Raw genomic sequence first — 21,741 nt, 5'->3', positions numbered from 1 at the left:
ACACACACACACACACACACACACACACACACACACACACACACACAGTAAGGGGATGGAGCGAACCAGACGGAGCCAACGACTGCTGACTCATTGCTTGGGGTCCCGCCCAGAAGTAAAACCGGCCAATGGAGAACTGCCAACTCACTGTATAGGCTCGCCCAGAAGTGAAATCGCCAATAACAAATAGCTAGGGAGGAGCAACCGACACAACTCCTCCCCACCTGTGTATAAATATTATGACATTCTGATGCTCGGTGCCTTTTCTGACTGGCTGTCGTGGAATTGAGCCCGGAGTATTCTGTACTGGTCCAGAGTGCTCTGTATTATGTATTGTTATTTTTTACCATTAAAACAGATGATTGTTTAACCTTTATCCTGGTGCTTTGAATTCCTTCTCTTATAATTTAACCAGCTCATCAGTCATCAAGGGACGCGCGGAGCCGAGGTGAACCTTCCAACCACTCAATTGGGTGGCGCTCCAACAGTTTTCGCACGCAACAGTGAGATACAGTATGTGCCCGTTAATGCTGCTGTTGCCGTGTGCCAAACTTATTAGTTTTTTTCTAAGTATTTATTTTTATATTCCTGTACTTTACTTGCGTAGGGTGGACTAGCAAAGTAATATTTCCATTGTACGGTGTAACTGTCTGTTTACTGTGCATATGACAATAAATATCTTGAATCTTGAATTATGAACAAGAAAAACTGCATACACTTTAAAATGACTCACTCTGGTTGTATTGGAGGCTGTGCTTGTTGTAGGTGATTTCCTTGCGAGGAGAGAACGAATCTACAGGAAAATCAAATTCATCTCAAACAACGTATGTGCGATTTAGAAAACAATATTATTATTAATTATAATTATCATTAACTCTCTTGTGAGCTTTAGAGGGGCTGCTAAGCATATTCACACAGTAGGCTACATTGTCTCCAGTACTGCCCTTGGGTTACACTTTGTTATCTTTCCAACCAATCCATTACAGAGAGAAGTATTCAACAAATATGCCCTTATCCTCTATACACATGTAACAATTACCTTAGAAACAATGGATTGCAAAACAAAGCTTGAAGCAGTATAAAGAAGCTCCACCTATGCCGAACAACAACTGTAATAACATTGAGTTCTCTGAGTAGCATGAATGGATGTTTCACATTGGCAACATCTACGGCGTCACCTCATCAGAATAATTTTTGCAAGTCACGATTGGCTGGAATAGAGCATGTCATCCTTGTCACACACAGCCTGAACTACAGGGCGGGGTCAATAGCCAGATTAGCTGATTAGCCGGCCTTCTATTTATTGTGTTGTGTGCTGTTGCTTTGGCACTGGGCTTGCTGTAACATTGTAAATGTTCCTGCCGTTGGAAATTTAAGGACTTCTGATTCTTGATGTTTGGCTTTGTTAACAAAGTTGTCAACTCTTGCTAACATAACAAATGCACACTCAACATTATGGAGTAAATCTCAATTACAATCTTTAACTGGGGGCACTAAATCACAAAGGTACAGAAATCTCTATCATTTTGTTTCAATGCTTCATGATAATCTCATTATGGAATATAACATATGATAACAAAAATGCTAAAACTGATATGACTAATCCTTTTTCTTTGCATGATATTAAGCTATAATCTGGTATTTGAACCTTCTGGCAGGTTAAAGGATTTGAATACTTCTACTACTACTATCAAAAGAGGTATCAATCATCTATCCACAATTATTAGTTTAAAGACAACATACCTTTGAATCGAATAGTGTCCCAAACACTAAAATGAAGAAACCCTGAGGAAAATGAAATAACACGCATTTTTCTTTAACATCAAAGAAATTGACAAAAATAGGTATTATATAAAAATACTGCTATGTAAGAACAAGTTGTTATTTGGTTATTTTTAATGGTTGCAAATACCTGTAGTGAATTGAAGAGTGCAAAGACAATGTGGAGTCCTCTATTTGTGGAATCTAGCATGGTCCCCACTCCTAAAGACCAGGTCAGTCCAAATAAAGGAGTCAAAATGGCCACACACCTTAGAATGACCACCAGCGTATGCCTTTCATCTCTTTGGCCGGTGTCTCCCACGCCTCTTCTTAGCATTTTGAACAAGACCACGATTACGATAATGATGTTGATACAAACTATAGTTAAGGCAGGTATCACAAACGCCAACAGGGCCTTTGTTTGCTCCCAGTTAAGCCAACAAGCCTCTGTGTTCATGATGTATCCTTCTCCTGGTGCTGTGGCGGCAACAGTAACAACAGCTATGATCAGAGGGCACCCGTAGCCTAATAAGAAGCCAATAGCCAACATGACTGACTTGGACATGTGGGAGAAGACCATGACTGTCCGGTAAAGTAGCAGAAGACCTGAAACTAGCATCCAAAAGAACACCGCAAGGTAAAACAAGTGCATAAAAAATGTTGCTGTGCTGCAAGACTCAACTGGAACATCATAGTTATTATTCTCCGGGTTTTCAGCTGGGTTGTCGGCAATGGAGGCTCCGATGATAAAACAGATGTCAGCGATCAAAAGAGAGAGGGCAGTGTTAATGATGGAAACATGACGCATGAAGGCAGTGCTATTCTTAGTTATGGCTTTCCAAACGTATCCTTCAATAATTAAACATATCACTAAACTTGCCAAAGAGATCCCAACTCCAACGTAGGTGATTATATCCAAGAGTTCTTTGAATTCTTTAGGGATACCAGTTGACATCAGGATTGAAAATGAGGTGAGATGGTCGCATCTGCAGGTTACTGTGTCATTTATATCGGAAACAAACTCACACCCCTCACTATCCCAAGCACCCCTCTTGTCAAACTGTTTAAAGTTCCAGAAGACACACTGAGGATCTTGCTTCAGAGTCGTGTTTAACTTGGTGTAGCTTAAAGTAACGTTCCGAATTTCTTTCGCCAACGTTTTATTTACTTTGATCAGCACCACAGCTGCGTTGAGGGCATTAACAGGGTCAGTGTTTTTGGGGTTGGAGCTGGAGTTCCTTACTGGCATAACATTATTTAGGGTGGAGAAAGTAATAGTGGTGATAGAGACGTTGCTAAAGCCGGTGTTAGGAATGTCCAGGACAACGCTGTTGTTCAGATTTGCGTAGAACGAGTTGTCAAAGGTGCTTCTGTCGAAGAGGATTGCATCAGTCTCAAAGGTAAATGTCCCGACTATTCTATCAGAGAGGAGTTCCATCGAATCCAGTAAATCAGAGCTTGCGTTTTTGCTTTCGTTTGCATTCAGAACTGTCCAGGACTCTCTTGAATCCTCACCAATAATGAAATCAACTGTTTGAAGGACGCTCTGCAGATGAAGAGAGATTTCATTGTGAGGTTACATCTGCATCAAAAATATATATACGTGAACTGCTCTATACAAATCAGTCACATCGACTCCGATACACATTTTGAGTTTTGTACATATCTAGAAAGAGGAGATTCTTAGCTCTCCGAAGATATACTTATTGTTTTTGTTTTGCAAATATTCAGCGAAATGTCAAGATTTGATTTTTTTAAAAGGCCTTCAAAGTTTGCTGACAACATTTTAGCAATTTAAAAGAGGGGGCTCAAGTTCAGGACAAAAGTGCCACCGAAAGTAGGTGTGTGTGTGTGTGTGTGTGTGTGTGTGTGTGTGTGTGTGTGTGTGTGTGTGTGTGTGTGTGTGTGTGTGTGTGTGTGTGTGTGTGTGTGTGTGTGTGTGTGTGTGTGTGTGTGTGTGTGTGTGTGTGTGTGTGTGTGTGTATTTTCTGAGTAGGGTAATGTCTCTATTGTATAAATGTGATATAAAAGATTGATATTCTGGAAGCCAAGACTTTGTTTTTTTAGAATCAACCAAAACCCCAATTGCAATGCGCCGTTGCGACATCCGACTGGTTTCAATAGAGCAGTTCACATATGTGTTGACCTAAAAGACATATCTAAACTAAGATAATGCTGATGGGAAGGTTGAACCTACCTCTATGACAGGTTGATTGACTTGCAGAGTATCTAAATCTGCAATGTTGCTCAGGATGTCCACGATAGTTGATATGGTATTAGGTGACTCTCTTACTGCCTTCTGCACCTTTTTGACCTCTTCACTTAGCTTCTCCACAAAAACTGGGACATCATCCACCTGCAACTCCTAAAGTAAATATTAAAAACACATACATTTATATAATGAGAGATTGTAAACCATGACAAATACAGAGATGTTTATTTTCTGGCAACAGCTGCGCATTTTAATCCACAAAATTACAGAAGAGGCTAAAAGAATGTGATTGTGTGAGGCTTTTGTTAAATGACAGGCTGTTTTTAATATTATCCAGATGCAGCTCGCTTAAGCTTCTTTTACATGTTGATAAAACCAAGCTAATGCTCTTTTCAAAAGCCAAAAAGACTCCAGAGACTGCTTTGGATATGGTTACTATGCAAGGACAAGTACTCAAAGTGGTTACCTGTTATAAATACCTAGGTATCTGGCTTGATGATTGTCTTACTTTTAAACTTCAGGTCAACAATCTGCTTAAAAAGCTGAGGGTTAGACTAGGCTTCTTTTTCAGGAACAAGTCCTGTTTCTCACTTGAAGCCAGGAAAAGGCTAGTCTCTGTGACCTTTTGACCTGTGCTGGACTATGGTGATTTGATATATGAACGCACCTGCCCATTGCCTGGAAAAGTTATATGCCGCCTATCACAGTGCTCTAAGATTTGTTACTAACTATAAAGCACTTACACATCACTGTACCCTGTATGCCAAGACAGGTCTGCCTTCACTAACTGTACGGTGGCTCAGTCATTGGTACATGTTCATTTACAAAGCCATGTTGGGTAAACTACCTTCTTATATCTGTTCTCTGATCTCTCGACGAATTGAAAGTACTTAATGCCTGAGATCTCATGATGTTGTTTTATTAAATGTGCCAAATGCTAGAACTGGCTTCGGGGAAAAAGCTTTTAGTTATGCAGCTCCAATAACTTGGAACAGTCTGCAAAAATGTTTAAAACTGAGTACTTTGGTTCCCCTGCATCATTTTAAAACTCGGCTGGGTGACATGCTGTTTTATACTCATGGTACCTGTCACTGTAAATATACACACTTTATATAAAAACAGTGGTCAGTTAGTTACAAGAAGTTACTGGACAGCAGAAGCCGTGATGTAATGTGCTGATGTTGGTCGAAAACGTGGGTCTTTTACAACAATACAAAATATTATAACAAATTAGCTTGGTACATTTCTTCTCACTTTCTCACGCGAATGTACTTCAGATGAACTAAAATACATACTAAATGAAACTTCTCACAAGGTCAGTGGATTATCTTGAGAAACTGGTAATGATTTCTCCTGTTGAGTTGATTTATAAGAAACCTGACGTTTAGATTTTCTTCATGCTTTGTTGAACAGATGGTGTCTCAGAGTTGACAGGTGTAGTTTGTTAGAAAGAAAATAGTTCCTAGATACAATTGTTGCACAACATGGAATATCTGGTTACGTAGAACTAGTGAACATAGAACCGTTTTTTGAATACATTTATGGTATACTGTGTGTTTTATAGATTTAAAATGGGGATGAATTGTTATCCCCAGCTGATCACTTACCCCTGAAGAAACAAGCAACTCCTTGATTACTTTGATAACGCAAGTGTCCTCTACCAATATCCACTTTCCATTATCACACTTCGCAATCTTTTCCCCCACTTGATCTTCAGGACATTCTTTACTAGATAGTTCGCCTTCTCTTCCATCCCCATACTCATCGTCTTTACATGTAAAAGCTTAGGAGATAAATAATAATCAATTAGTATTACACAAAATATTGGGGAAGAAAAGCATAGTCACTTTTGAAACATTGCACTTACGTTCTTCGGAAATTGTCAATGTTGTTACCCGGCTATAATCGAGATCATCGACCTTACAAGTAAATGTTGGTTCACCGCAGGCTCCTAGCGGGTATTCATATGTGCGACAGAATGAGGTTCCATTTTCAGTAACTCCAGCCTCTGCGAACATTTAACAGTGTTGTTAATAAAATAAACTGTTATTGGATGTGTGTTTTCAGAATGGTCAGATTGAGAAGTTTTCTGAAACATTTTAAACTTACCAAGAGCAGCTGAGTCTTTAAACCACTTCACCTTAAAAGGGGACTGCACACAACACTCAAGTGTTACTGTTTGTCCCTCCAGACATTCAACATTTATTTGACGCTTTGATACTATGATGGGAGCTTCTTGGATATCATCTCCAGTCACTTTCCTTATTTGTCTGAACTGCAATACGTCGCCCATCAGAGTGCATTGGTAAATTCCTGTGATTAAGATAATAAAAACAATGATTACATTGGTGTGCTGTAAAAAAAAGTTAAAAGAATGATACCATTAGTATATTAAATAGGGAACATTCCAGTATTTGACTATAGCTGTATATTTGCATTCTGATAAATTTTCTGTCCAACATTGTGATATTGTCCTTTTTTTGCACAGATATGATCGTCCAAGCAGCAAATTAATGTGTCTATTAGCGTCAATTAAAATTGAAGTGTTATTTTACTTTTTTTTACCAGCTTTTGCTTACCAATATCCTGAAGCCTGGTATTCTCTATTTTTAGAACAGACCCTGTTTTAGGATCTGGAGTTATTGTTCTCCTTCCAGCCGCCTTGATTACACTTCCACCAAATGTCCACTCGACACTACTTATTTCATCCACTGTAATGTCGCTGGGTTTGCACTCCAGTGTCATGTTGTTTCCAGTATAAATTGGGGCTGTAAACCCTAAGTCATGTTTACCTTTGGAGAAAGAAAAACAGATTAGTTTGGTGTTTATACAAGTTAAACAAAATGAAATTACCTACTAGCTATGTTGGACTTACTGTTGTACAATGCAGTGACAGAGCCAATGACAGGGGCAATAGTAGAGTTTACTGCTTTTGAAAATGCTTTATTTGCTTTAGTCAATTCTTCAGTTTTAACTTCTGTAGTCTCAACATCAAAATCTGTAAATACGCTTCCTTCTCTGTAAGAACAAACACAAAACAAAATGGTGGTGTCAAATGTGTACAGATGTCCTGCCTCCATATGTCTTAAATGCCAGAATTACCATACCTGAATCCTGTCACAGAAACACCAATAAACCCTGTGATTCTTCCATACGTCGTGTTTAACTGTGGAAGAGATACGGTTCATAACATTACCAATTCAACTGAAAATACAAGTTACAATTTGATATGGTATTTATCAATGCACTTACCACTTTTTCCATGTTGTTTTTAAGTTTTTTGTATGCAGGACTTGATGTATTTTTCAATGCTTCTGTGAACTTCTTGTTTAATTGCACTGTCATTGACAAATTGAACCCTGTTTATTTGAAAAGAAAAGAAAAACAAGATCAAACAATTCAGTTTGTTGTGATTTAAAGAATACGTCTACTAGCTAGACACGAGAAGAGAGGACACAATTGTGAATCATTTTTTTATTTGGTTTGCATGACTTGCAGTTCAAGGGTATACAAGTAATGTCTCTATACAATGCAAATATCATTTTCAGCAACAGTGTTGAGCAACACACTCTCACTCCCTAAGCGTCCAGGAGCGACGCTTGGTCCTGTGGCGTGCAGTTGGGACGCGCCGAAGCTCCTTCAGCTTCATAAACGGACGCAAAGAGTTTTCAACTGATTGCAATGTATTCCCATCGGCGGCGGTATTTGACGCTCAGGGAAGCACCGCATCCATTTATGTCGGCAGCTCTTAAAGGCAATGTGAGCGTCCATTCCCATTGGATAACGGATAATTGCACACCCGGAAGTAAGTATTCCCCAGCTATTTTTGTGACGACGCTTTGACAAACCTCGTGATAATTCAACAAGCTTTGTGATTGGATGAAACATACATTCATACAAAAAAAGTGTCGTAGATTTTACTCTCATCTATTATACAAAACCATTCTATTTATTCCTTGTACGATGTGAGGGTCAAAGGACAGAGGTTGTCGTTATTCTTATATATCTGATATTCTGAACAATCTGTACTGTTGTATTAGCTGTAAAGTGTCTCTACTGTAGGCTATTTTTATTATATGTACAGCACTTTGGCTCGAACAAAAATCGTTTATAAATGTGTTATATAAATAAAACTTGATTTGATTTGATTCTAACGTGAATTACATGCCAGTGTTTTAACTTTTTATTACTTATATTTTTATACTTTATTTGCTATGAGTTATATCTGAAGCAAATTCTGTTTCTGAAGATGTGTAGTCAATTCCATCCTTCAATGTAGCATAAATGTGAACTCTCATTACAGGAACCATACCGGAAACAGACGTAGGAAAGATCCTCAGCTCGCTGATTGAATGTTTTAGTCGCAATGCACGTTTTTAAAGATATTACTGATTTTCTTTGAATATAAGAATGTAAATACTGAGTTGAGAGAACAGTCAGGGGATTTGGGTGATGGGAGACACATCTATGGAATCACAATTTCAATAGCTTACCATTAAATGACGGATATGCCTTTCTGTCTGTGATGTTTTACAAATCAGATATTAATGTGTAGAAGTAAAACATGAGAAATAGTTTAGCAATATCCTGTAAAATTATGTAAAAACATGAATAAAACTAAATATCTTCAGATGTTATACATACATAAGTGTCCTACACTAATAATACAAAGTTTTACAACATCAGGAGGATACGTCCCCAGCTGACCCAGAAAGCGACCCAGCTTCTGGTCCAGACTCTCGTCATCTCACGCCTAGACTACTGCAACTCCCTCCTGGCTGGTCTACCTGCATGTGCCATCCGACCTCTGCAGCTCATCCAGAATGCAGCGGCTCGTCTGGTCTTCAACCTTCCTAAATGTTCCCACACCACGCCGCTCCTCCGCTCCCTTCACTGGCTTCCAGTAACTGCTAGAATCCACTTCAAGACACTGGTACTTGCGTACCATGCTGCGAATGGATCTGGCCCTTCCTACATCCAGGACATGGTTAAACCGTACACCCCAGCACGTGCACTCCGCTCTGCATCAGCCAAACAGCTCGCTGCACCCGCACTGCGAGGGGGACCCAAGTTCCCATCAGCAGAAACACGTGGGTTTGCTATCCTGGTTCCAAAATGGTGGAATGAGCTCCCCATTGAAATCAGGACAGCAGAAAGCTTACACATCTTCCGGCGCAGACTGAAAACTCATCTCTTTAGACTCCACTTCGAGAGATAGAACTATTAACAAAGCACTTATATACTAATAAAGGGTTGGCTTATCTAAAGGCAGTTGAGTAGCACTTTAAATCTTTTAGCTCTTTGAAACCTGATGTACTTATATGATTCTGTTTTCTTCTAGTTTGTATTTTGTTGGTCGAACGCACTTATTGTAAGTTGCTTTGGATAAAAGCGTCAGCTAAATGCAATGTAATGTAATATTATTAGTATGTTGTGTGAACCTTGTGTGCACCGCCTAGTGGTCAAAGCACGTTATTGAATTATTTGTGTTGAATAATGTTATTTGATGAAAAAAATATTAAGAGTACATACTTTCATAGGGGGAAATTAGAAGGTCAATGATAGAAATATAGAATATAAAAAATCAAGAAGATATTGTAAGAGACAATTTTGAGACAATCGCTATTAAACAAGAAGATGTTGTAACTTAAAGATACATCATCCAAACTGCTCAAAATGAATAAATGAAATACTGTCTTCTAAGTCTTACTTGTTGGTGTTGGAGTTGTTGAAGGAAGAGTTGTTGGTGATGGAGTTGTTGGTGTTGGAGTTGTTGGTGATGGAGTTGTTGGTGATGGAGTTGTTGAAAGAAGAGTTGTTGGTGTTGGAGTTGTTGGTGTTGGAGTTGTTGGTGATGGAGTTTTTGGTGATGGAGTTGTTGGTGTTGGAGTTGTTGGTGTTGGAGTTGTTGGTGATGGAGTTGTTGGTGTTGGAGTTGTTGGTGTTGGAGTTGTTGGTGTTGGAGTTGTTGGTGATGGAGTTGTTGGTGTTGGAGTTGTTGGTGTTGGAGTTGTTGGTGATGGAGTTTTTGGTGATGGAGTTGTTGGTGATGGAGTTGTTGGTGATGGAGTTGTTGGTGTTGGAGTTGTTGGTGTTGGAGTTGTTGGTGTTGGAGTTGTTGGTGATGGAGTTGTTGGTGTTGGAGTTGTTGGTGATGGAGTTGTTGTCAGAGGACAAGCTGTAACATCTGTAAGAAGTAACAGAGAGAGAAGTTCTTATATAATTGCTTCTCTTTGTTATATGATGCATATTTTAATAGCTTGAAAAAGGGCTATCAGAATATGAAAAGATGTTATACTGTACAATGAGTGTGACCAAATGAATAAGTGATAATAATATCATGATACCTTTAGACATTTAAATATAACAATATTACACTTTAGTGGAATCTATCTTTACATTTGATTATTGTTCGTTGTATCTGCTTTACTGCTAATAAAAATAGATGTACAAGAAAGATAAAGAAAAGTCTGTTCCCTTAACCAAAGTGAAAAAGAAAAATGATGGATTGCTTACATGACATTATCATTTGTATTTATTTTATAACCAGAAAGTTTGAATATCACTCACTTCACTTTTTCTTGATATAACAATTTAAAACACTCAAGTGATCTTATATTTGTATGGAAGAGGACTAGGGCCATATATTCATTTTATTTTTTTAGATCTGACCAAAATTGAATTTTTTTTTGTTCTGGGAAAAAACTGTAATACAAGAATAGTGACTTTAATCGCAATGATTTTGTCACATGATGTGTACTGTTGCTGCTGAGCATAAACAACTATAAAGGGTGAGGCTAATAAGATAGTTAATACTGTATATTGTCACACGCACATTTTAAAAGCTTGAATTAGGGCCGTCACAACTTTCACAATAAAAAAAAGAAAAAGAACGCTGAATTATTTACATCATATTATAATGTGGTTTATTAACATGATATACATACTTACTTATATGTCGTGACATCGCTAGTTTGAACAAAACTTACTATATATGTCTGAATATTATATTTAAAAGAGTCATCTTACATTTTTACATCTTATTATTGTGTTTTGGGGTTTCCCCTTTCCTGTAGCATGTGGACCCGCCCGTGGGGGCAAAAACGCAACATCTGCAAGAAACAGTGTCTGAGAGCTTTTTAACATTTAAAGTCCTATTAATGTGTCATACCCACTTAACGGGAAGAAACTCAGCTAACTGACGATACAAACAATTTTTACCGAAACAAAACACAAGTCTCACAAGAAGCGTCTAAATGAGCCCAGAGCGAAAAAATGCTAACACACTTAGCACAGAACTCACGGTAACATACTTATCGGATCTGCACAAACAAGATATGGATTAGCAAGCTGTGATTCCACAGATTCCAGAAATATAAGTATCATCACTGAGCGATCAAAACACGGCACAGGAAGTAAAACCAGACATCACACCACGTAGCTTTACGGAGGAAACAAAGGAAATATGTCTTATCTTTTGCGGTCTCTGATCAAAAGTCGTGTTTGATGGCATTAAAACGATAAAAACGCTGCTGAAGGTTTTTCCATAGGTTAATCCAATGTGTCTGTGTCACTTTGAAAGGATTTCTGATAATCCATCAGCAATAAACCTAGCTTTCAGTTCTCAGATTTCAGAGCGTAAGATAGCTTTCGACTGCGTGCGCATAGCTCTTACTTCTCAATGGAACGTGTGTGTGTGTATGTGGAACGCTCCGTTTGATTCTATTGGCTCTAACGGTTCAAAAGAGGTGTCAATCATCAAAATCGACCAATGGGTTCCAGAGAAATGGCAAATACACCCTAATCCGCCCAAAGGTGTTTTCTTTGTGTGCTAAACTTCTCTAAAAAGGTCAAATGTCACTTGTTTTGCATCAATCTTGATACAGGGTACTTATTATATGGTATAGTCTGGATTCCTAAAGCTTCTAGTCTACTATCCCATCATTCAAGGGTGGTTTTCACTAGAAGTAATGGTTTATTTTTGGATGGACACTATAGTTGCATTTTTTTTACTATGTTCAAAGGATATGGCGTTCCACTAAACTTGAAGAATCTCGTTTAATTTGGCATATTACTCTCAATGAATATAAGAAAGCACTGCGTAAAGCGAGAGCAGCATACTACTCTTCATTAATAGATGAGAATAAGAATAATGCAAGATTTCTTTTCAGCACTGTAGCCAGGCTGACAGAGAGCCACAGCTCGACTGAGCCTTCTATTCCCATAGCACTCAGTAGTAATGATTTTATGTGCTTTTTTAACGATAAAATTGTTACTCTTAGAAACAAAATCAATGACCTCTTGCCTTTGACCAGTATAGTGTTATCAACAGCTCCCGGAAACGTAAGTTCTAATATTACACTAGATAGTAAACTAGAATGCTTTTCAGCCATAAACCTTGAACAATTAAATTCAATAATTCTCTCTTCTAAACCATCAACGTGTATCTTAGACCCGATTCCAACTAAGCTGTTAAAAGAAGTTTTTCCATTAATTAGCACTTCTTTATTAAATATTATGAATATGTCTTTATTATCAGGCTATGTTCCAAAATCATTCAAAGTAGCAGTGATAAAACCGCTTCTTAAAAAGCACAACCTCGATCCAGAGGTTTTAGCCAACTATAGACCTATTTCTAATCTTCCGTTCCTCTCAAAAATTCTTGAGAAAGCAGTCGCAAAACAGCTGTGTGATTACTTAAGAAACTATGATTTATTTGAAGATTTTCAGTCTGGCTTTAGAACACAACATAGCACAGAGACAGCTCTGGTTAAAGTCACAAATGACATTCTAATAGCCTCTGACAAGGGACTTGTCTCTATTCTTGTCTTACTCGATCTTAGTGCTGCATTTGATACTATCGACCATGATATCCTATTGCAAAGACTAGAGCACTTAGTTGGCATACAGGGAAATGCTTTAGGCTGGTTTAGGTCTTATCTATCTGAACGCTCTCAGTTTGTACGTGTCAACGATGAATCTTCCATGCAAACCAAAGTTAGCCATGGAGTGCCACAGTGCTCAGTGCTTGGACCTATTTTGTTCACCCTATATATGCTTCCGTTAGGCAATATTATAAGGAATCATTCTGTAAACTTTCATTGTTATGCGGATGATACTCAACTATATTTATCAATCAAGCCTGATGAAATTAATCATCTAAATAAAATTCAAGACTGCCTCAAGGACTTAAAAACGTGGATGACCTCACATTTTTTGATGTTAAACACGACCAAAACTGAAGTTATTGTACTTGGCCCGAAGAATCTACGAAACAAATTATCTAAAGATATATTAACTATGGATGGCATTAATTTGGCCTCCAGTGAGACTGTAAGGAATCTTGCTGTTATATTTGATCAGGATTTATCCTTTAACGCCCACATAAAATCAATTTCAAGGACCGCCTACTTCCATCTACGTAACATTGCAAAAATCAGGCATATCTTGCCTCAAAACGATGCAGAGAAACTAGTCCATGCATTTGTTACTTCAAGGCTGGATTATTGTAACTCCTTATTATCAGGGTGTACCAAGAAGTCAGTCAAGTCGCTTCAGCTGATTCAAAATGCTGCAGCTCGTGTACTAACCAGAGTTAGGAAAAGGGACCACATTACTCCTGTTCTGGCTGCCTTACACTGGCTCCCTATAGAACACAGGATAGAATTTAAAATTCTTCTTCTCGCCTACAAAGCCCTTAATGGGCAGGCGCCATCTTACCTTAAAGAACTCATTATACCCTATTGTCCTACTAGGGCATTGCGTTCCAAGAATGCAGGGTTGTTGGTTGTTCCTAGAGTCTCTAAAAGTACAATGGGAGCCAGAGCCTTTTCTTATCAAGCTCCACTTTTGTGGAATCAGCTTCCAGTTTGTGTTCGGACGGCAGACACCCTATCCGTTTTTAAGAGTGCGCTTAAGACCTTCCTTTTTGATAAAGCTTATAGTTAGGGCTGATTAGATTCAGCCCCTAGTTTTGCTGATATAGGCTTAGTTTGTCGGGGGACATCTTACTTCTTCCTTCTCTCTGTCTATACCTGTGTACTCTCATGTTCCGATTAACCCAGCTTCCCCAAATTTCTTTCTTTTTGGTGTCTATATACGCCGGGATCCGGAGTCATGGATGATCCTGCGGTCCTGTGTCATGGATTGCGAGTCCTGGATCTTGAGTCGTGGCTGCGGTCCTGGATCATAAGTCCTGGATGGATATACTCGTGGATTCATCTTCTTATTATACACACATGCATTTCAAAACATTTGGACTACCTATGTTGCAAATGTATTATCTTTTCAATTTACACACGGCATCTATTGCACGTCTGTCCGTCCTGGGAGAGGGATCCCTCCTCTGTTGCTCTCCCTGAGGTTTCTCCCATTTTTCCCTTTAAACTGTGGGGTTTTCTCTGGAAGTTTTTCCTTGTACGATGTGAGGGTCTAAGGACAGAGGGTGTCGTATTGTCATACTGATATTCTGTACAAACTGTGAAGTCCACTGAGACAAATGTAACATTTGTGATATTGGGCTATATAAATAAACATTGATTGATTGATTGATTGATTGATTCAATCTGAATATATTTTCATTGCTTTGAGAAAAAGGGTTATTAATTTACCCCTTTTAGAAGGGAAGTTATCGTCATTTGTTCAGGGAATGTCATTTTTGAGCCGGAGACCTGGAAAACAGGCTTAGGGCTAAACAGGTTATATAGGTTTTTGTGCAAGTTAATGGTCTGCAAAGGCTAAAATCCCTGTGTTCCCTCTCCCACACACTCTTTCCCCCCCCACTTGAAAAACTCCTCCACTCCTTTGTTAGCTTCAGTAACACTTGTGCTTCTATAGGCTAGCGTTCTTATACATTGTCCGTAAAAGGCTTAGGGGCGGGACATTTCAACCACATCTCTAAGCGCCTGACCAATCCCAAAAACGGCTAGCTAACCAATCAGAGCAGACTGGGCTCTGGTTTCAGACAGAGGGTGAAAAGAGGTGCTGCAGCACAGGCAGTATGAGGTAAATAAAGAGCTTTTCTACATTAAAGCATGGAGACATGTTACAGTAGAGGCAGAAAATAGAAATAGGATCCTAAAAGTAAACAAACCTGCAAACCAACTTACTGTATTGATCAGCAGGCTGGCAGTATTGTCCATCAGGAGGAATGGCATTGATGCATCCACATGTGTTGCTTGTATTACCATCACATTTCCCATAGGTGTCACACTTATCACACGGCCAAAGATAGTCCTTTTCACAGAGGCACTGAAACCCAGTGTTATCTTGGCTGCAAACTTTAAAGAGAATAACATATTTTTTCTTGTGAAAACGGCAGAAGTTTGAAATAGATATTAAAAAAGGATTTAATGCATTTGTTCTTACCTGTGGTGATATTGGCATCTAATATGTTAACTGAGGAGCTGATCTGGACAGGAAAAGGGAAACTGTTCAGGAGGTTCCTCAGCTGATCCATATCGCTGGTATTCACCTCGATAATAATCTGGTATTCATCAAATACTAAAGGTACTGTAGAAAAAGAGAGTCAAATTAGAGACAATTATTTGTAAGTAATTTGTTCCAAATCTAGGTCATGTCATGACATCTGGGCAAAATTGCTGAGTGAAGATTGTGAAATGTAATTATGGTCAAGAATAGGTATTCATGTTTCTCTCATCCTCATTCTTTTCATCTTGTCATATTGTTTGATATTTTCAGTTTACTAATTTAGATTTGCTCATGTTTGTAATCCTATAGTAGGCCTATTAAATATGAGGTCACCTTGAGTGAGAGAGAATTGAAAGGACACAAATACTTTTTTTAAATAACCAAATACAGATTACAGTGCCGAAAACAATACCAGTAAATATGATATCCACATGTGTGATGTTACTTTAAATGTAAAAGTGTATCACCTGTCTGTGGCACGCAGTATTGTCCATTGGTAGGAATACTGTTGATACACCCACACGTGTTGTCAATGATGTCATCACAGGCTCCATATGTATTACAGTTGCTTAATGACCACACATACTGTTCCTCACATCTGCACTGGAAGTTTGTACGACTTGGGTAACAAACTACATTAAAAAGAAAAACAATTAAACAGACATTATAATCAGTTATGATCAGTGCTTGAATTGGAATAAAAAAGGTGCCAGTACTCTAAATCAGCAACAAGTATTTGGCACAAAGTCATAGTATATCCTATAATGCTGATGGGTTTGTCTCTTTACTGTATATTTTAGAAAGGCTCACTGTACTTAAACAAAATGACTCAGGGTGCATCTGAGATTAGAGGGGGTGCAGTGGTAAAGTGCTATTTTTATAAGTGGGGAGTGGACCTGACACCCTCTAGTCTAGGGGGTCCGGGGGCATGCTCCCCCGGGAACATTTTTTTTAAAATATTGAAGTTAGATGCATCAATCTGGTGCAATTTGAGAGCAAAATGAAGAGATATATGGATACCTCTCAACATCCATAATGAAACAACTGTAAACAGATTTACTTTTTCTTTATGGATATAAAAGAAAGTAAAGCTTGACTCCTACTGGCTGGTTAAATGACTCCTCGTCCCTGAGGCCACTACCAGTTTTTTGTGCCATTTTGCTGGATTTATTTGTCAATAGCGTTGCTGCACAAAGTGATAGCCCTCTAGTTTAAATCTACTACCCCAAAAGAAACATATGGAGATGGGTTACTATTTAAAAAAAATTGCAAATCTATTCGGGAACAGTGGGGCCGGGCCTCAAATGTTATAGGGGGGTCCAGGGGCATGCTCCCCCGGTAAGATTTTTTTTTAAATGTTGGACTTAAATGCATCAATCTGGTGCATTTTGAGGGGGAAATAAAGAGACTACACCCATATGAAACAAAAATGTATACATTTAAATAATCATAAAATCATAAGTACATGGCCATAACCAATAACATACAATATCCAATATGAAAAAACATTGAAACTTGTTTATTTATTTGTTTTTGGTTCATTTATAGTTGTGAGTGTGTCTGGGCTCCTGAATCGGCCTCTCCTGTCTCCCTCCTCTCCCCCCTGCTCCTCTTTGAGGCAACAGCAAAGACTAGTTTTAGCTCTCAACAACTTTATCTTACCTTTTTTCACCTAGTTAACATTTTGTTGGTATTATTCATGCATATTTTACTAATCACTACCCCCTCAAATGGAAATGTGTTTACATAAATGGTGACCGAACCGTTTGAGACCCACTGAGATAACTTAAACTAAGTTAACTATCTAAAGACTCAGAGAGTAATTTACCTCACCAGAGCTGTAGTTATCAGCCTCTCAGTCTGACAGCAAAGGACTCTCCCTCCACCTTGTTGTTGAAACAGCTCCTTATATCCGTTAGCGCAGCTAGCTAGCACCAGATGCTAACAACAATACACGTAACCGGTGCGCGCGCTTTCTCGCTCGCTCGCGCCACACATACACCAACACACACCCTCCCGAGCTTGAATGACACACAGAGACCAATCGAGGGCATTAGTATGATCTGTATGAAAGTGGCAATGTCGGCAGGCCACGTCATGTAGACAGCCAGTCACCCTCTGTGAGGCAGAGTCAGACCCACATTTGCGCAGCGTTGCGTCTACAATATATACGTATATTGCCGGCGGCTGAGTACCGGCATTTTACTGAGTACCGCCACCTTGCCGGTACTCAGTAAGAAGTGACGGTACTACATGGATAAAAATCAGAAGTGCCGGTACTGCGTACCGGTGAGTACCGGACAAATTCAAGCACTGGTTACGATGCTTTGTAGTCTTACCACTACTCAAAGTCCATCTGCCTTACACGTCAAGATGTATCCATTCACACACATTTATAAACTGATAGCAGGGTTAACAAGTTGACAAACTGGACTCATGAGGATCTATCTAATGCTTATTTCCACATTTTGCTGTGCCTTGGGAGATACTTTGCCAGGGTATCTTTGCCCAATGACACTTCAATGCAGACAGAAGGAGCAGGACCATTGATCTTCGGATTAGTTGACGACCAACTTTACATCCTGAGCCACAGCAAACCACGTAAATGATATGCATCCGTTTTTTACATCCATAGACTACTTGATTTATAGTGTAGTGCTTAGTATTGAAGGCCAGTCATTCCAGAACGCTGCATTCTCATGATACACAGTCAAATGACTCTGCACTGACCTTGTGTTTCTATGGAGAGAGCGATGCTACCTGAATAGGCGGAAGAACTGCCTTCTGTGTTTTGTATGGCTCCAAATTGTTGACAAGCGATGCATTCCAAGTTGAAATTATTTAGAATTGTACCTGGTTTGTCATCTGATTGACCTTTGGACTCACAACCAATCAGATGACAGCTGTATGTAGCGGCACAAGCTAGCACGGGAGGTAACCATACCGGCTGTTTTCACTGCAAGGCTCTGCGCCCAACCACGTAGTGAGAAAAGAGCACATTTAATTCCTCTGCTAGCATAGCACAGCTGGCATCTGATTGGTTGCGAAGGTCAGCGTTAAACAAGGTCGAAGTTTAAATGATTTGACTTTTGAGCGCCCTGCTTGGCGACAATTTTGAGTGATGTGCTTCGTCTCCTTGTGTTCACCTGTTGCCCTTGTGTTTCTGCCTCCATTACCCGGCTGTTTCTTGTCCCTTGATTACCCCTCTCTGTATTTAGTCTTGTCTTTTCCTGTGTTCCCCTGTCGGTTCATTATTTGTTTTTCCTGTCTTCCTCCATGTCAGTCATGGTCAGGTTTTCGGGTATGTTTCTTCCTTATGCTACCATTGTGTTCATGTCATGATTTTTTATAGTCTGCATTTGGCTCCTACCTTTTTCCGCGATCTTAACAGCCGTTTCGACGTGTATCATGTGAAAGCAGCTTAATGGTCAGAAATATGTCCCATTGAACCAATATGTCCAGCAGCACATTACCCCCAAAAAACAACCACCTATTGTTTGAAGGCCCCTTCGCTCCAAAGATAGACCCTCCCTGCGCAACAAACAGAAGCAAATAGATTATTGTTATGCAGACTGATGGACCTTCATGATATTTGTTCCTGTTGGGAAAGGCATGACCTGCTCTACTCTACCCTTTGCCATAGTAAACTTGCCAACATAAAAAAACTCTTGGCAGGCCCAATCTGATGACACCATTCTGCCTAATAATTAGCCATGTACTTCTGTTCCTTGGACTGAGACTAGGTGTTTGATTTCTATTTGTGTTGCAAAAAAAAATTAACGGCACTAATTATTTTAACGTGATTAATGCATGTGTGTTTTTTGTCCTCTGCCGCCCCGTAGTTTCAGAGCACATCGAGTTTAAAATACCATCTACAAGCTGATGCTGACAGCCCCGCTCCTGCCGTCCGCTTGCGGCAGACCACACTTCCACGCTCACCGGCAAGCACCGACTGGCAATCGGGAGGACCGGGAGGGTGTGTGTATAGCCGCATTCACACCGCAGGACTTTCCCTGGTACGTTGGTTCTTTAGTTCCGTTGGTACCAATAATGTCGCGTTCACACCGCCGGGACTACTCAGTGCCGGGAACTCATTTGGCCATTTTCAGTCCCTGCTAGAGAGGTGGTACGAACGTGGTGATAAAAGAGTGCCAATTTCTATTCTATTTATATAGAAATATAACGAGAGGGGAGCGTGCTCTGAGTTTTTGGGTAGCGGAGGGAAGCTCTGGGTCCTACGGCCCGTGGTGTGGCTGGCCCAGGCCCCCTTTGTCCTTTTGTTTGTTTTCCTGTCCTCCAGCGCATTGTTCATTTGCCGGTTGGCCATGTAAGTACGGAGGTATCAATAAATGAACACCGTTAAATGCTGTGTGTTTGCTGTGTTGTTTTTTATGTTGCGGTTCTCCCCAACGAGTCTCTACCATTAAGTAGAGGGCTGGATCGTAACATTAGTTAGCATTTTTTCGCTCCATGCTAATTCAAAGGCTTGGTATTACTCTTGTGTTTCTTTTAGCTAAAAATGGTTCATATTGTTAATTAGCTGAGTTTCTTATCGTTAAAAGGGTATGGAACATTAATAGTTCCATAAATGTTAAGAAGCCCTGAGACATAGTCCCGTAAAAAACCGGTGGGGGGGGTCCACTGGGGGGACCCTCGGGCTTAAGAGGTTAATGTATAAGTTGATTCACTTCAATCTACTGTACTGTGTAAAAACACCACAACAATATTACAAAGAATATAATGCATAAAGCAAACTATATACTTTATTTGATCTAAAATATTGATGTTTTTTCATTATAATAGCCTGTGATAACCATAACAAATAAGTGATTAAATGCTACAGTATTCAGCAAACATAACTGCAGAGCTGCAAACATGGCAAAAAGACCAAGTTCTACAACACCCAGCTGTCTTTGTGTATTTGTGAATGAAGCGCCATCTCATGGTTAAATCCTGTTGAACAAATGGGGAAATTTGGCAACACCCTCTAGCAATTTAGCAACACCCCCAGCCACTGGGATCCGCTGGGCTTTTGGTTGGGACACACCCATGGGAGTCCTATCTGGAGTGCTACATCTGTATAAAATACTATATGACAGTATAAAAAAGTTGTTATCAATAAACAAGAATACAGTTTGAAAGCTGATTCTGTTTCATATGGGTGTTGAGAGATGTATCCATAGACCTCTTCATGTTGCTCTCAAAGTGCACCAGATTGATGCTTTTAACTTCAACATTTAAAAAAGAATCTTCCCGGGGGAGCATGCCCCCCGGTCCCTCCTAGAGGAGGTTAGGTCCCCCCCCCCACTTAAATCATGTTCACATGGAAAGGAAACTAAATTGCACACCTTGTGTCCATAGCTTTCTGTTTTGGTGGTCATGCCAAAACCGTGCACGTGCATGCATGCGCGAGTCATGGTCAGATATCTGGATTAAGAGGTTGCTTTTTTGTTATGTCTCGTAAAATCTGTTAAGTTAATGTTTTTAGTTCAGTCTTGTATCCTATTTTATTTTGTAGTAAGTTTTCCTTCTTGTTGCAGATTACCTCACTTCCTCCCTTTGTGTGTTTCCCTCCACTGTGATTGTCGACTCCGCCCTAATTGTCTGCACCTGTTCCCCCTTAGCCTGCCTATATATAGATTCTGTCTCCATTGTCTTGTTGCCAGGATTAGCCTGAGGAGGCTAGTGTTTTTTGGATCTCGCGGGAGAGGCTGGTTGGCAACACTGGACTGTGACTGGACGAGAGATGGCAGAGGGAAGTGACGAGGCAGGAAGCGAGTTAGGAGAAATGGACATAGCAGGCGGGAGTTGTGAAAATGGAAAATGGGATATAGTGAGGAGAAAGAAATGTAAAAAGGGAGGAAATACTCATTCGGATGAGAGCAATAGTGAGGGGGAAAGGAGACAAAGGGTAGTCGGAAATAGGCAACAGGAGTTCATGGTGGTTGTGAAACTTGCGCAAGAGGGAGCTTCGTTCGGCGTGTGGAACCATATACGGTTAACTAAATCCATCAGTAAAGAAATCGGGGAGGTAATGAGTGCTAAAGTATTGAGCAATGGATCAATGTTGATCAAATGTAGGGATAGAGAGCAACAGGGGAGAGCAATAAAGATGAGTACCGTGGAGGGTAAGAAAGTGGAATGTTCACTGTTCAGTGGTAAAAAGCTAGTCAGGCGAGTTGTGACAGGAATCCCCGTCAGAATATCAGCTGATGATGTGAAAGGGAATATAACAAATGCAAAAATAAGTGATGTCAAACGCATGAAAGCAAACCGCAATGGGATTAAAGAAGATAGTCTTTCGGTTCTGATCACCTTTGATGAAAAAAGGCTTCCGG

General features: G+C 39.7%; 2 protein-coding genes across 2 annotated transcripts in view; both read right to left on the bottom strand.

Moving 5' to 3' along the window:
- Positions 1-804: 804 nt before the first annotated feature.
- On the bottom strand, positions 805-9,806 carry LOC307015348 (adhesion G protein-coupled receptor F4-like). The gene is made up of 11 exons (XM_079643880.1): positions 9,684-9,806; positions 7,226-7,332; positions 7,081-7,139; positions 6,849-6,991; positions 6,553-6,765; positions 6,083-6,286; positions 5,841-5,981; positions 5,581-5,756; positions 3,959-4,126; positions 1,913-3,307; positions 805-1,785 (listed from the first exon to the last, which is right to left on the bottom strand). Exons 2-11 carry the CDS (start codon positions 7,316-7,318, stop codon positions 1,729-1,731), a joined length of 2,649 nt encoding a protein of 882 aa, XP_079500006.1. The 5' UTR covers positions 7,319-7,332; positions 9,684-9,806; the 3' UTR covers positions 805-1,728.
- Positions 9,807-10,023: 217 nt separating this feature from the next.
- LOC307014342 (adhesion G protein-coupled receptor F5-like) overlaps positions 10,024-21,741 on the bottom strand; it is a gene marked incomplete at its 3' end in the record, with an annotated part of 130,111 nt that continues 118,393 nt past the window's right edge. The window contains exons 2-5 of the mRNA XM_079642216.1: positions 15,871-16,035; positions 15,341-15,484; positions 15,082-15,252; positions 10,024-10,160 (exon numbers count right to left, since the gene is read on the bottom strand). Coding sequence (XP_079498342.1) covers positions 10,024-10,160; positions 15,082-15,252; positions 15,341-15,431 — 399 coding nt within the window. The remainder of the gene's footprint in view (positions 10,161-15,081; positions 15,253-15,340; positions 15,485-15,870; positions 16,036-21,741) is intronic.

The sequence above is a fragment of the Notothenia rossii genome, assembly GCF_949606895.1.
Source record: "Notothenia rossii genome assembly, chromosome: 8".
In the NCBI taxonomy this organism is placed as follows: Eukaryota; Metazoa; Chordata; class Actinopteri; order Perciformes; family Nototheniidae; genus Notothenia; species Notothenia rossii.
This window is presented reverse-complemented; position numbering and strand designations above follow the sequence as displayed.